Raw genomic sequence first — 15,834 nt, forward strand, 5'->3', positions numbered from 1 at the left:
TCAAAACTCATTAAAAGTACCAGAGTTGGGCCGGATACTTTTTTGGCCGGATACTGGTTATCCGGCTGATTTCTGATACCGAATATCCTGTATCCGGCCGGATATCTGGCCAACGTTCGATATCCGATAAAAATTACTGGATATCCGGCCGGATAACCGGTTATCCGACATTACAAATCTGCCGGAAATCCGGTATCCGGATAGTTTTGATTTCTGTTATCCGGCCGGATATTGAAAATGGCCAGATATACGGCCGGATATCCGGCCCAACACTAAAAAGTACCCATAGTTTTTAAACCAAAAGAAAAGAAAGTAAGTGGGGTTTTCAGCCAGGTTTAAAGCTTTTGCCCCCAAGAATTTAAATACTAAAACAACCAACATACGGACAGACTATCATAGCGAACGTATAGAGTATTTTTGCTTAAGATAAAAACTCCATATTGTTTTTTACATAATATTTATTTAGCATAAATAGAGTATAGATAACAAAAATATTATTTTTTACAGAATAATAAATAACATTTTAATCACGTGTTCAATTGGGCAGCTTTTCAATTTTTAGTGCATGTTCGTCATAATGTGCTTTTCAGTGATTTATTAACAAGTATAAATGAGCTATTTATTTGAAAATTAAAAAAAAGGTTGCGGAATAAAGTCTAAAATCATCTAATTTAGAAATATAATTGACTAAAACCATCATAGGACTTATATAGAAAGCTTACCCAAAATGGAGAACTAAATCGGTTTAAATGTTATTGCTGCGCTCTTTATGGATATAATCGTCTAATTATTTTTCTCTAATCGTTTGTTTGAAAATTTATGTACTATTAAAGAATATAAAAGATTATTAAAAATATTGTGTTTGTGCTAATTTGCTAATAAATAGATAGTACATTTTATTAGAATTTTGTGAAAAATTTTGTTATTTATAATTCCGTATAAGTTTTGATATTAATACACAAAATGGCATTTAAAAAAAATAAAGGATTAACGATCATTAAACGCATACATTTTTTGTGGCTTCGCTCCGAAATCCTTTTAAGGCTGTTCACAAGTGATTTAGGACGTACAAAGATTGGGAGGGGGAGGTGGTGTAATTAATCCCCCCCCCCTAAAAAAAAAGCGCGCTACGGGGGAGTCAGTAGTTGACTTTGCCCTCAGAAAAAAGTAAAATTTAAATAACCTACCCCTGTAAAATATAAAACTTCCCTGAAAAAAAACCTAATTTTTAAAGAGATCTTTAAAGACAAACTTTCAAACATTTTACCTCTTACTTATTATTTTGATTTGTGGAATGATTTGCCGTTGGAATTTTGATTTGGAATTAGTTGTTCTTACTGACAAGCAGCTGATCAAAATAGCTGATGGGCTGAATCTAAAAATTTACAAAAAATATAATCACAGTAAATTCAGGGATCTAAAGGGATAAGACAATGGCCGACAACTTTACATCTCCAATTATGATTATGAGGGGGTCTCTGTATATTACAATTATTGGTTTAAACGCTTAACACTTAACTTTATAAACCAACCAATTAAAATTCAATAAAAGTCCCCAAAGTTGTTAAGCCGACGAATAAAACAACGTTATTATAAAACTATGGGGACTAGTGTAATAAACAGCCGAATGACACCTTCCTCCCTGCAGTAAGCTAATCACCTAACGGTTATAGCATAAAACGTAAGCGCATCCGTTCTTTATCGTGTAGGTGACGAGTTCGAATCTCTACCCAACAATACGTTATAAATGTTTCCTATTGCTGCTATGTTTAGAGGCCAACTTTAATTTTTAATATTTCTTGACACTATTCATTTTAGGCACAGTTAGGACTTTCAGACAAAGGTCGTGCAATTAAAGAGTTTGATGTCTGTGGGACGATACATGATTTTTTAGAATGGTCCTTAACCGGTTTTAATACAGCCAAAAATGAATTGGATTCGAACCTTAGTATATGAGTCTATATATTAGGGTGGGTCGATTTTGGACAGTTTTTTCTGAGGCCAAAGCGGGAATCTGCAAATGATTTGTATGAGTATAATACACCTCTGGATGATTTAAAATTTATCCTAAGTCTTAAAACCGCTGACGACCAGACATTCAATTGTATAGCTATTTGTAAATGGGAGTCAAATTTTTTTTGAATCAGAACTATGGCTTCATGGTGCTCCCAGGAAAGGCATTGAGAAGTAGAATCAGGAACTTTTGACCGTTTCAAAAAATCTCGTTCCTAGCCTGAGAAAATCTAAAAAACCTGTACAAATTAGACAATTCTCAATAAACCTTAAAAAATTGTGATTTTTTAGTGATTGCTAAGGCTAGGAACGAGATATTTTGAAACGAACAAAAGTTCCTGATTCAGCTCCTCAAGGCCTTTCCAGGGAGCACCATGAAGCCATAGTTCTGATTCAAAAAAAATTTTGAATGTCGTCTTTGCATATAATAAGTAATGAAATATATTTTTAGTGGTCGCGTTCTAAAACACAATTTTTTAAAATTCTTTTTCAGTCAGAAATGTTTTTAAGGTTAATTTTATCTGTTGCATATCCCCTCTTTTTCTAATTCCGATATGAACCCGCCCTACTATATATTTTTCATTTTGGAATTTTTTGATAATTGTTTTAATGTTTATTTCCTTTCATTCTAAAATGCTAAATATAAAAGCTGGAAATTTTTTCTATTAACAATTTAACACTTTATATGAGCGAAGCTTTTCTAAGATTAGGTTAGGGACGTCCGACCAGATTCCCATAACAATTGGATGTACTAATAGAATATGCTATAAGCGTAACCTCGCTTTACTCATGTAATTAAATGTAATTATTCGGCAAATTGCAGCAATTTTACGAATTATATTTTGTTTTTCTTTTATTACTAAAAACTATATAATTATTAAGATTAGTTTGCCCTATTTTCTGTTTTTCATTTGTCTTGGCTTTTATGAATGTTGTCGTCATCCTTGTTTATATAATCTTAAATACCTTTGACTATAAAATTGAATTAATAATTGAATAGAAAATAAATATACTTTTCTTCCGTTTATTAATTATTGATCATAGATAACTTTCTATAGATAAAAGGACACGTAGTCAATGGTAATAAATATTTACTTGTTAAGTAACAAGATGTCAGTGTGTCTGTCTGACTATATTTATGTAGTAAAGTACCTACATGGTTCTCCTTTACAGTAAAGCTTCTCATATGTCCTGGGAAGGTTTATTACTATTTTGGGGGAGGGTGCTCATAGACGTCCAAGGGGGGGAGGTAAAGGGGTGATTACCCCCCCCCCCCTAAATGAATTTGGGGGTGCCATTTGATTTTCAATTTTTATCCCCCCCCCAAATAAAAAAAAATGCCTCTATAAAATAAAGATTACCCCCTCCCCCCTCCAAAATGAGCTTGGGGGTGCCAATTTTCAAAATTTTACCCCCCTCCCCCCAAATAAAAAAGCTTGGTCGCCCCTGAGGGTGCTACCACAATGCCAAAAAATCCCCCTACATGCAAATTTCTTTTTAAAATCTAAAGTGGAGGGTTGATCTGTTGCCCCCCCCCCCCCCCCAGAGGCAACTCGGGTTGTAGCTGCTAGTTTTTGGTAATAATATACCTTCCTTTTCATATTTTGTCTTATGCTTTCAAACAAATAGTTAATAGAATATATTGTCCATTACTTTGCCTTGAAAAAATTGAATAAAAAATTAATGAGAATAATGACAAACAAGTTTTTTGATAAATATATAGATACAATTAGACTTTAGACTATAAAAGTTTTAAAGATTTTTAATCAATATAATAGATTTGAAATCTGCATAAAATTTTAAGGATTTTTTATAAAATTAGTTTTTTATATAGTTCTTTATTTAAAGGCGCAAATACAAATTAAGTTAAATAATTTTGAGATCTGTGATTGGTGGATTGAAAACTATCTGCGCTCTGATTGGAGAAGCTTAAGTGACGGACATCATTCAACCAATTAGAGCGTAGGTAGTTTCCAATCCAGCTATCCTATTGGTCAAAATTTATTAACTTAAATCGTATTTGCGCCTTTAAATAAAGAATTATATAAAAAACGAATTTTATAAAAAATCCTTAAATTTTTATGCAGATTTCAAATCTATTATATTGATTAAAAATCTTTAAAACTTTTATAGTCTATTAGACATGTTAAAAATACATTTAAACAAGGATGACAACATCTACAAAAGCGAAACTAAATATATAAATTAAAAAAAAACAGCAATTTCATTTATATCTTGACAATCCTAATTGTACAAAAAAAAAAAAATCTTTTTTAAAAAACGTTATAAATCATATATACTAATCAATACTAAATTCTTATTTTCAATGCAGTCAAAATTGTTTAAGGCCTTAGTTAATCTTATGAAGTAATATCTTTGATACTTCTATTGCTAGAAATTGCATATAATTAAATTTTATATAATAATAATAGTCATATTAGAACATATTGGTATTTATTGGCAGGGAGGGGACAGTGGGCTATTTATTACATTAGTTCCCAACGTCTTATCATAAAGTTTTCTTATTCGTTGGAATAACAACCTTGGGAACTTTAATTGAATTTTTGATTCGTTGGTTAATTTAGTGGAGTGTCCAAACCTTTCAACCACTAATTGTAATGTACAGAAGGGGCAATTTTGTGTATCATAATTGGGAATGTACATCAATTTATCAGCTGTTGTCTTATCCCTTTAAAACCCTGATTTGTAGGCATAGTTTCATAATTGATTTAGTCTTTTTATCAACAAATTTGGTATTTTGTCAATATTTATTCCTTTTTGTTTATACTAGCGGCTACGTCCCTAGATGCCTCTAGGGGCACTTAAGGTAGGAGGGGGAAAGTCGACTTCATCCCCTTTTAAATTTGAGTTTTAAAAGAGTAAAAAAATATTTTTTGGGGGGAAGGAGGGTTAGGACACCCTCCCCAAAAAAGATTATATTTCCTTATATAATGTCGAAATTGTTTGTCGCCTACAAATGGATTGATCGAATAAACTTTTTTAAGGAAGCTTTATATAGGACATTTAGCAATATTTTATTCTAAACTTTAAGATGCTCTTAGAGGCTAGGGGCCCAGCAACTAAAATAGATATGGTGAATTAGACTCTTAAGAGGTTTAAAGGGATAAGACAATGATGATGATACATAAAATTACGTCTTCTGTATATTATAATTAGAAGTTGAAACGTTTAGACACTCAACTAAATGAGCCAACGATTCAAAACTCAACAAAAAAAACCCAAAGCTGTTGTGCCAACGAATAAGAAAACGTTATTATAAAACTTTGGGGACTAGTGTCATAAACAGCCCAATTTCCCCTCCCTCCCTGCTATCTAGTACATATTTTCTAACCATTAAATTTTAATTTAGAAATTGATAATTTATAAATGTTGATGGATTTTCCAAACTATACTTTCACGTGACTTGTAATTTAATGCATTTACCCTATAATTTGGAAAATACGTCTGCAGACAAACTATCAGTGTCAAAACTTTTCAATCAATTATTGAAGCCTACAAGAGGGTTACTTTAGTATATAAATTACATCAAATTATTGGTATAACAAGGATGACAACTGAAGCACTGAAACGGTAGGACAAACGGACATTAACACTTATATAGTGTCAGAACTGAATAATCAGAATATAAATGTATAAGAGTCGAAGCAAAATTGTGAGTAAATTTGTTGAAAAACTGCTTGATACAGGATTATGTTTATGGACATACTTAAATTTTTAGGACTTGATTATAGAGTTGCTTCACTTATAACATTATACTTTGTTGTTCCAGGAATCAACATATCAAAAATCAGATCAATCGGATGATTAGATCACATAAAAATTTGTTGTTAAAAAAGTAAAAAAATCAACATGTTTAAAATGGACGTACGGACATTCTTGTAATGATTATAGAGTTGCTACGCTTTCTAAATTGTACCTAACTACTACAGAAATCATCATGCAAAGTTTGGAATCGATAGGACAATTCTAACCTGTTTAAATTAACGAAAAAAGCTATCCGTTTGTGACGGACGGACGGACGTACGGACCGACCCTAATTATAGAAATGCTTCGCTTTTAAAAATCAGGGATCTAAAGGGATAAGAATATGTCCGATAAATTGATGTACATCCCCAATAATTAATGATACATAAAATTACCGCTTCTGTAGATTACAATTAATGGTTGAAACGTTTGGACACTCATTTTAAAGATCCAACTAATCAAAATTCACTAAAAGTCCCCAAAGTTATTAGGCCAACAAATAAGAAAATGTTATTATAAAACTTTGGGAACTAGTTACGCGACTAAAACAAGGATTACAACATTCATAAGTTGTAAAGCTCAAAATATCATGGATGGCCACACAGACAAAGTGAGTTATAGAGCAAATGTTCAGTACAAGGAATATTCACCAAAATTTTATGCTATTTATCATCCTATGATATAAAGTAGTAAGGTTTTTTTTGATAATTACCGAACCGATTGATTTATCCATTTCAGGGGAGCTTCACATATGTTCCTGGATGGTTTTAGGCTAATTTATTTTCAGATTTAGGATGGTTTACGCCTATTTTTCTGTCTTTTCCTTTCAAATTCAGAGCCGCAGTTGATACAGTCATATTTCCCCATACCCTCAGAGGTGGTCGGACAGACAAAGTGAATTATAGAATAGCTTCGCTACTTAAATTGAATAAGCTACCTGGTCCTGGGAGAGGGGTTTCACTCGTTTCGCCACCCAATCTGGGATGTTGTGGGGACTCGACCAGGCAAACTAAATTTGATGGATAGAAAATAGATAGATCATGGATAGATATATAGATGAATAGTTAGTTAGATGGATTGATAGATGGATGATAGATAGATAGATAGACATACAACACAAAATGAATAAGGACATCTGTCCTTATTCAGATAAATACATAGGAATAGACAGATAGGCGTATAGAAATTAGAGAGATTGACAAAATTACTAAGGACAGATAGATAGGTGTCTAGAAAGATATAGGGGAGTTAGATATATTATATTTCTTTAGTTAGATAGATAAAAAGATGGACAGATAAAAAGATATATAGTATTAGATATATATCAAGATATCTATGGATAACTCAAATTAGGATTAAGCTATACATAGATGACTCTTCTTAGGATTAAGCTATTTATAGAAAACTCACACTAGGATTAAGCTAAATCTAGATAACTCATTTTGGGATTGAGTAATATGTATATAACTCACTTTAGGATTAAGCTTTATTTAGAGAAAACTCACCTAGGGATTAAGCTATATAGAGAAGACTCACCTACGGATTCAGCTACATATATAAATAACTCAATTAGGATTAAGCTTTATTTAGATAACTCACCATATGATTAAGCTATATTTATTTAACTCACCTTGGGATTATTGAAAACAACAAAATAAAGGAAAATAACCAGGGCAATGGCTCCGTATATCTGAGAACTATCCAAAAATTCACTCAAGAACCATCTGAAAACAATAGATGTGGCTCAGGTCATTACTTTGATATGGCATAGTTTATTTTGGGGGAGGGTATGTTCTATGACGGAGAAAAATTTAGCTAGAATAAAAACCACCATTTTCTACTTTTTGTAACAAATAGAAGTGTCCAAAGTTTTCCATCAGTGATTTTGATATAAGTAATAGGTAATGTTTTTGATTATAATCAAGAGTATGTTTCATGTGATCCCTAAAACTCAACCATAAATGCATAAAAAACAAAGCTTGTAAATTTACCTATTATAATTAAATGCTCTAACAAAACAGAAAAAAATACATAAATTAGATTTTTGCCATAAGAAAATTAATTTAATTTGAAACAAATAACTTTTTTCTATTGTTAAACTCCAAAGCGTTTACCACTTTATATTTTGCCTCTATGACACCCAATGACTTATATGCCCAAGTGCCTGATAACAATAACAAAATTATGTCCAAAAATATAATTTATATTATTTAAAGGTAACTATAAATTTGTTTTTATATTTTTTCTAGTCACTACATCATCAGAAAATAAAATAATTACTTTTTTATTGCTACTTGCTACATTAGAATAAAATATTTGAAATTGTTGACATGCATAAATCATATTTAATAGTATAATTTCCGGAACTGTATACACAGTCATTTTCAAATGGAAATATCAAAATGATACTAAGCTAATTGACAAATAAAAACTTAAAACAAAGGGGTACATATACAAGATACCTGATAAATTCAAAATTTGATTAAATTAGTTTTGATTATATTATTGCTAACACAATTTAAAATTATTTTTGTTGCAGCTTTGCTAAATATTTTAAATCATTAAATGTTAAAGTGTAAATCATACTGGTACCCAAAGTCTTATGAACACAGTCTATTACATGTTGATTTGATCAACAGTAAAGTACATATCTTTTTATTTATGGTCATTGGGAATGGGACTTATTAATTTTATTTTTTTGTCTTATTCATTAGGATTCCTAAGAACTACAGCAAAGCAATTATTTTTCAATATCGTAAAAGATCATGAAATAATAGTTATTTCTCGCATCGTATTTTAAACGGCTTTCCGTGGATATAGAATGTACAATTATGAGATTAAAGCTAGTTTTTTAGCCATGAGGTGCCGAAGGCACCTGCTAAAAAAACTTTTTTAAATCTTATGATTGTACATTTTTATATTCGTAGAAAGCTGGATATAATACGATGCTAGACATAGTTTTTTGAATGGATGAGAACCGGTTTGTATCCACCCGATTCGAATGAATACGAGAAAAGTTTTTCTTTGATTTTTGTAAAAAGCAAAGAGTAAAAAATGTATCCATTTATTAATTAAGTATGTTGCAAGTATTTTTGTTACAAATTACAATTAGAATTCCACACTAACATTATTGTGTAAACTATTGACGTCATCATATGCATGTATATATTTAACTTAATGAGTTTGATAGAAACCAGTAATTATTTTAATTGTATTTTCCTATTTGTGTGTATATATTTTTTTGGTAAAACGGCTACTCTATACAAAGGGTTAAGTCTATGGATTATGAATTGATAAATATCCTCATAGATGATTAACTAAATATGTGGATTAGAATTATTGTAAGTATAGTTAAACATTGCTAGTTTAACATAAATATTTAAGAAAAGTACCCAAAGTTTTAGGCCATTAACTGAAAGAACATGTGAAACATTTTTCAAAATCTGAATGTTTTTTTTACTTTTGAATAATATTTCCTGTTATTATCATGTCTTAGATATACTACCCTCTTCTTATTGTATTTTTAACAAAGATATCCTTGTTTTTTATCATATGCACATTTAGACCATTAGTAAAAGTATTTTAATTCAAATCAAATAGGTTTTTGTACAATTAGATTACTAATGTCATTAGATTAAGCATGTATTAACAAGGATGTTTATGAACAGAGTTGTGAATATAAAGCTACTAAAAAGAGGCTGAAAAAAATATTCCTCTTTACTACAGAAATCATTAAAAAATAGCCTAATTTGCTTTACAAATCTTGCTTTAAAAAAAAAGCATGTATGACACAAATAAAAAAAATCTTACGCCTTTCATTTCTATTGTAGCTTTCATTTATGTGAGAGCTACAGTAGTACAGAGCTACATGGGATACCTCAAAAAATGATTTTGATTTAAAATTTTTGGGTCATTATGATTTAAATCATTTCTATCCTAAACCTAATCAGGTCGCGTATTCATGGTAAATGTTGGCTCCACATCACTTGCAAAAGCAAGTAGATCCTATCTCGTTATGCCCTTTCTTGATAAAATAAAAACTTACGCATTAGCAGCATGGATGAGTAAATCAAATGCAGTGCCAAAAACAAGATCTGAAATTTAAAAAAAATGTATCAAATTCAAACTTTAAAAAACTGAACCTTAATATATTTAAATAAATGACTTATTAATTATTTACTCGTGAATACATAAATTAGACTTTTATATGCATATATCAAAAAACAAATTTACTGGAATCAAATTTGTTGAAACAACAAAAATTTCAATAGGGATTATTTAGAATAATATATATAATCTATGAATGATCATTCAAAATCTACAAAGTAGAAAATTTTTTGAAACAGCGTAGTAAAAAAAAAACTTTTCGAAGCTATCCATAAAAGACCTTTGATCTAAGATGACTATATATATAAAAGAGGCGAAATGGTTATACATTTCTTACCTAATTGATTCCACCTTCCTCTGTCCCAATCTAAGGATGACCAGCTTATCACTCGCTTGGCTAATCGACTTTTATCCCAAGTACTAAATATGAAAGAGATGCAAATTAATTATCAAATTACTATTTGTAATAAGCAAAATAATACAATGTGTATGAAATTATTGTGAAAAAGGAATATTTTATTAAAAAAAATGTTAAATAAAAATGCTGAGAGTTCATAGCAAAAGTTTGAATTTCTATTAAAAATTTAGATTTAATTCAAAGCCATTTTTATGTTCTAAATTTTGACTAAAATTGAATTTCTTACGTAAAATAGAAAACATGTTGCCACTGTTGTAAAATCAGAAAAGGAAGCATTGTTGTGTTCCGATGCATACTGAAAAAATAATATTATGATCAATTTTAAAGCACTTCCTGAAAAGAAATAAAGTGTTTATACAAATCATTTAACTTTATATTATGATAATTAAAAGAATGTATGCTAAATGTATGTTTTATATCCATATTTAGTAAGCTAGTATCTTTGTCCTTTTGTTTATATAACCCAGACTGTTTCTAATTCCACCTCTATACAATTACAAGCCACCTGCCACCTGTCTCATAACACCTGACCAATCAGCATGATTTAACTATGAAATAATATTTTTATTTGGTTAAATTTGCAAGTTTTACAAAAAATCTTACCAATAAGCTAGGGCTGCACATACTAGATCAAGCAGGAAATAATACCTATAATTTTATTAATTTAGATTATCTCTCATTCAGAATTTGTTTATTAGAAGTTCATTACTTCTTATTCATTATTTACAAAGAAAATTATGACACGTTTTGACAAAAAAATTTGTTTACATTTTTTATCATAAAGATAAAACTAAAACAAAGTTTATGGCTAGTGTACAGTTTTTTTTTTGTATAACAAGGCCTTGCCTCCAAAAATTAACTGATTATTTTAGAATAAAAACAACACAATCAGTTTGTAGGTAGAGTAATTGAGTTTCCTTTATAATAATTATCCATTTACCTTACTGAAACTAGAATCTTTCTTGGAAGTAGCTTCCATCCTGTTAGCACAATGAAGTGAGCAACCTAAGCAGAAATTAAGCATTGTACTTATAATTTAGCTAAGTCACAACAACATATTTTTGGAAAGAAATGTTCAGATATTTTTTTCATATTGCCTTGCAACCAAAGGACTTCCCCAATCTTAAATGTAAATAAGAGGGGAGGGATTTGCATGTGTTAGTGTTTACCTTAATTTGCGTGAGGTTCTATTAAGCATAATGTAAATGGCACAGCAAAAAAAATACTGCCAACATTATCTTTAATTCAATATGTGGGGAGCAGCCATTTTGAGGGAAACTTTCAAACATTTAGCACCAACAGAAATGAAAACCCTTAAATATGACTTTAAATCAACAAAAACTAATATCTGATATGCATCCTAGATTTTAAATAATTGGATTTTCTTCTGGTTTTAAATCCTAATGTATCTTGAGCAAACTAGATTTTGCACAAAAAAATTGCAAACTCATTCTTAATATTGGTGAATTTTATAAAACTAGTTGATTTGAAAGAAAGGAAAAAGATATATTCAGGATTTTTAAAATATTGCTTTTAATTATTTTATGCAAATTATTTCAATTAAGTGAAGAAAAAATCATTGAAAGTTTGAGAATAATCCATCCAAACAACATTCTTAAGAATGCAATTGCAAGATTTTTGTGTATAATCATATAAGTACAAATTTACTTAGAACAAAATACTTTTGCTGTTGCTAAATTTACCCACTGAATCAATATATCCATAAGGCAAAAAAATCAAATATAAAAACATTAAGTAAATAAAACTTACAGAATGATAAGCCTCTGCGGTAAATAGCGTCCAAATCAGCATTCTCTAGTTAACTGAGTTGAGAAGACACAACTTTTCCCTATCTTACTTGTTATTTTGCAGTATCCTATGTTTTTAAGTGCACCCATAACCTCCCCCCCCCCCCCCCCCTAAAGAAAAAGTCAATCATTTTTCCCAAAGAAAATTTAGTAGAATAAATTTTCTAATTATCTATAAGTATTTACATATATTTGAAAACTTCATCCAGGACATTTTATATTTTAACATAAATATTTTTAAAGGGCCACTTTTACATCTAGCAAAAGAAAAGAAGATATATTTTGCTCTGCCTTTTTCTTTTAAATTTTCAATTTTAACAAAATAATCTCTGAAAATGAGTTTAATAATGTTTTGAATACTTCACATGAATTGACTTTACTGTATAAAATAAAACAATAACATTATTTTTTGGACTAAAAAGTCATGTAAAATGTGCCAATGCTTTTGTGTATGGTGTGGTTCTTTGGCACAAACAGGATTTTGACCTTTTTCCCCCTTTCCCTATCAAGACCCACTTATAATGCTTTCAACCTCCTCTTTATATTTTTCCTTCTGCCAAATATTGCATCCTAGGTGCTGATACATTACTCATTTGACATTTGTTTAAACATGTTCTTCCTTGTATCAGCATATGGTATGTTCGGTTCAAAGGATCTCGCTAACCGCTGAACCAAAATTCTTATCCTTTACAGTGAAGCTTCTTATTTTGCCCATGGAAGGTTTATTTTGGGGTAGGGCTCCACCAAAAGAAATCTCCTAAACAAAAAGCCCACAATATTTTTCTTATCTTTTCCCTTTTAAAACTAAACTGAAAGTGAAGTGTCAACTTTACCCTTCTGCCCCCTTCCCTCCCCCCCCCCCGTTCCATCAAGTTCGCTTAGAGGCCCCTCTAACCGAATTTATCCCATAATATTGTTATTCGTCCAACAAATTTTATATACAATGTCCCAAATACAGAAAAAAAGTATCTTGTAATTTTACAAAATGTTACAACGCCCACGTAAAGAATGATAAGGAATTTTTGTATGCAGAAAAATCATGGCTTTAGGGAGGGGACAATTCACAATATAAAATAAATCTTAAATTTTACCTTTTTAGTAGGTAAAGCTTTTTGAAATATGGTTGTAATTCAATAATACTAACGTTATCCAGGGATCTAATGGGATAGGACAATGGTTCATAAATTGATGTACATCCCCAATAATGATTCACAAAATTACCCCCTCTGTAGATTAAAATTAGTGGTTGAAACGTTTGAACACTCAACTTAATGAATCAAAATTCAAAGTCCCCAAAGTTGTTAAATCAACAAATTAGAATTTGTTATTATAAAACTTTGGGGACCAGTGTAATAATCAACCCATTGTCACCCTCTCTCTGAATGTTAACCCACTTATCCATGGATAAAAATATAGGTTACCTTAAAACGCAATCACTATAAAATTATACATACTATTATATCAAACACGTTTGATTTAAAAAAAAGAATTTTTAATATTTGTTTTTATATCTATTGGCTATTTAAAGAGGGGGTAAAAAAGGGAAGACAAAAGTGTTGCCTGAACAAAAAATATAATTGGCCATTTGTTTATTTTTATTTTTTTACTTTTTTTCAATTTTGCTTACAATGGATTCGTAATATTTTTCTGATTCTAAAGGTATATATGAACCCATATTTTTTTACCTGTGAAATGATAAAATTAAGTTCAAAGTTTTTATTCTCGTGGGTATAAAACAATCAATTTTTTCAATAATTACCTGACAAAATTCAAAAAGTAAGGTGTCAAATTAAAGATCTTACTATTTTTGTACATAATGGACATTTTCTTCCTTTTTTTGTTGCGTTTTAGTACCTTAAAATCGACTTAATCTTTTTTTAAAAAACTTAAATCACTTAAAAAATATGAGGTCTACAAAAAACCGATTGCATATCTTAATTCTATGAAAAATTTTACATCTACTACTTACTAAAAGAACCGGCTAGCTATGAAAAAAAAAGTTGATACACCTTCTTTAAAAATTGATTAAAAATATCTAATTTCGTATTTATGATAAAAACGATAGTACATAATTCATAAATGTTGAAAAACACAGAAATTTTTTATATTCATTTTATTTTTTGTTGAATATTAATTCCCATTAAAAAAGGTTTCATGTTTATACGTTAAGATCTCGTAAACATCTTAACTTATTAAAGTAAAACAATAAAGGGGGACATGGTTAAATAACTGTATATCCCCACCTCGTTGACCCTGTGCTTACATCCAATTTGGGTCTTTGAATATCTGCCAATAGCGTCGCAAATATTAACACAGCCAAGTCGCTACAAAAGAGCATAAAGCAATTTGCTAACAGGCAAAAAAGGACTTCAACACTGGATCCAGTTAGTTATCTGGATTATATATCTATACTTATTGATTTATATTTAGCTTCACATAAATCCAGGAAGGTTTTAGGCTTTTAAAAAGTCTTGGGATGGTTTTAGGCTACTTTTTTATTCCTCCCAAAACCTTCTTATACATATCACCTAGCTTCTAGAGGCGAATTCACTAGTTTGTTACTGAAAATAAACAGCCTGAAAAAAGCTTTTGTTTTCAGATTGTGACCTGTGGACAAAGAGTTGATGAATGAGAGAGCTGAGTCGTAGTCTAACCAATGCCTGAAATTGTCGTGGTGATCATATCCCTAGTTTAACGAATGCCTGAACGTGTCGTGGTGATCATATTCCTAGTCTAACCAATGCCTGAACTAAGAAGAAGTAAAAGTTTTGAGAGCAACAAGGTAACTTAATTTTATTTTACTTACGTATGTACTATTTTGACTCAGGGAGGGGGGGGGGACATTGGGCTGTTCAACCTTGGGGACTTTAATTAAATTTTGATTGGTTGGTTCATTTAGTTTGGTGTCCAAACGTTTCAACCACTAAATATATAAGCCTAGATGGTTTCTGTAATTTTAAAAACATTTAAATCCAATGATGTTTTACTTATGGACATAATTGTTAATTCAATTCTTTTTCTAGAGTGATAGTTCAACTGAAGGTGGAAAAGTTGCTGGACAAAAAACTATTAAGGGCAAACGTACAGGTAAAAAAGACCGCTACTTAAGAAGTTTATCATTGGGGAGGTGATAGGTTCGAATCTCGTCCCAAATACCGCGTCATAATTAAAAGTTAAACATTCTGCTGCTATGTCAGATTAATAGTAAGAATTGGAGAAATGCTTTGACCATAAACAAAAATAAAAATTTGGGAGTGCCGTAGGCCCAAAATGAGCTTGGGGGGGTAATCTTTATTTCATAGAGGCATTTTTTTGGGATTTGGGGGGGAATAAAAATTGAAAATCCAAATTTTTTTTTTTTTGGGGGGGTATTCACCCCATTACCCCCCCTCCCTTGGACGTCTATATTGTAAATGTTAAAAGTTGGAAGATTTCATTAAACAAAAGTTCCCGCAAATATAGTATTTTAATTTTAAATAAGTCGTTTCATTTAAATGCACAAATTTTCTTACTTTTACTTTGGTCAGATTGTTCATATACTGTGTTATTATTGACTAGTTTAAGGGATTGTTCATCTAGACTTTATATACCTATTTTTTTAGGTTTTGATTTTGATATTGATGATTCATGGTTTAACGAGTATGATAAAAGAGAAGACATGCAGAAAAGTAAGAAAATTGCATATCTACTCTAGAATTGTTAGGTTATGTCAATTTAGGGATT

The 15,834-nt window shown here is 30.4% G+C and overlaps 3 protein-coding genes across 3 annotated transcripts in view; 2 read left to right on the forward strand and 1 right to left on the reverse strand.

The window, feature by feature from the left end:
• Nucleotides 1-2,719, forward strand: part of BRWD3 (bromodomain and WD repeat-containing protein) — a 69,616-nt gene extending 66,897 nt beyond the window's left edge. The window contains exon 63 of the mRNA XM_080181122.1: nt 2,708-2,719. The gene's annotated coding sequence lies outside the window, so the exon portion shown is untranslated. The remainder of the gene's footprint in view (nt 1-2,707) is intronic.
• Nucleotides 1-15,834, forward strand: part of LOC145335383 (uncharacterized) — a 38,482-nt gene that overhangs the window by 7,544 nt on the left and 15,104 nt on the right. The window contains exons 2-4 of the mRNA XM_080181132.1: nt 14,711-14,893; nt 15,135-15,198; nt 15,714-15,779. Coding sequence (XP_080037258.1) covers nt 14,852-14,893; nt 15,135-15,198; nt 15,714-15,779 — 172 coding nt within the window. The 5' untranslated portion in view covers nt 14,711-14,851. The remainder of the gene's footprint in view (nt 1-14,710; nt 14,894-15,134; nt 15,199-15,713; nt 15,780-15,834) is intronic.
• LOC145335385 (uncharacterized) lies at nt 441-12,160 on the reverse strand. The gene is made up of 9 exons (XM_080181133.1): nt 12,074-12,160; nt 11,244-11,308; nt 10,907-10,951; nt 10,530-10,598; nt 10,223-10,305; nt 9,824-9,872; nt 7,409-7,502; nt 6,716-6,787; nt 441-1,375 (listed from the first exon to the last, which is right to left on the reverse strand). The coding sequence occupies exons 1-9, from the start codon at nt 12,113-12,115 to the stop codon at nt 1,325-1,327; spliced, it is 570 nt and encodes a 189-aa protein (XP_080037259.1). The 5' UTR covers nt 12,116-12,160; the 3' UTR covers nt 441-1,324.

The sequence above is a fragment of the Acartia tonsa genome, chromosome 13 (assembly GCF_053477335.1).
Source record: "Acartia tonsa isolate MP-2025a chromosome 13, ASM5347733v1, whole genome shotgun sequence".
Classification (NCBI taxonomy): Eukaryota; Metazoa; Arthropoda; class Copepoda; order Calanoida; family Acartiidae; genus Acartia; species Acartia tonsa.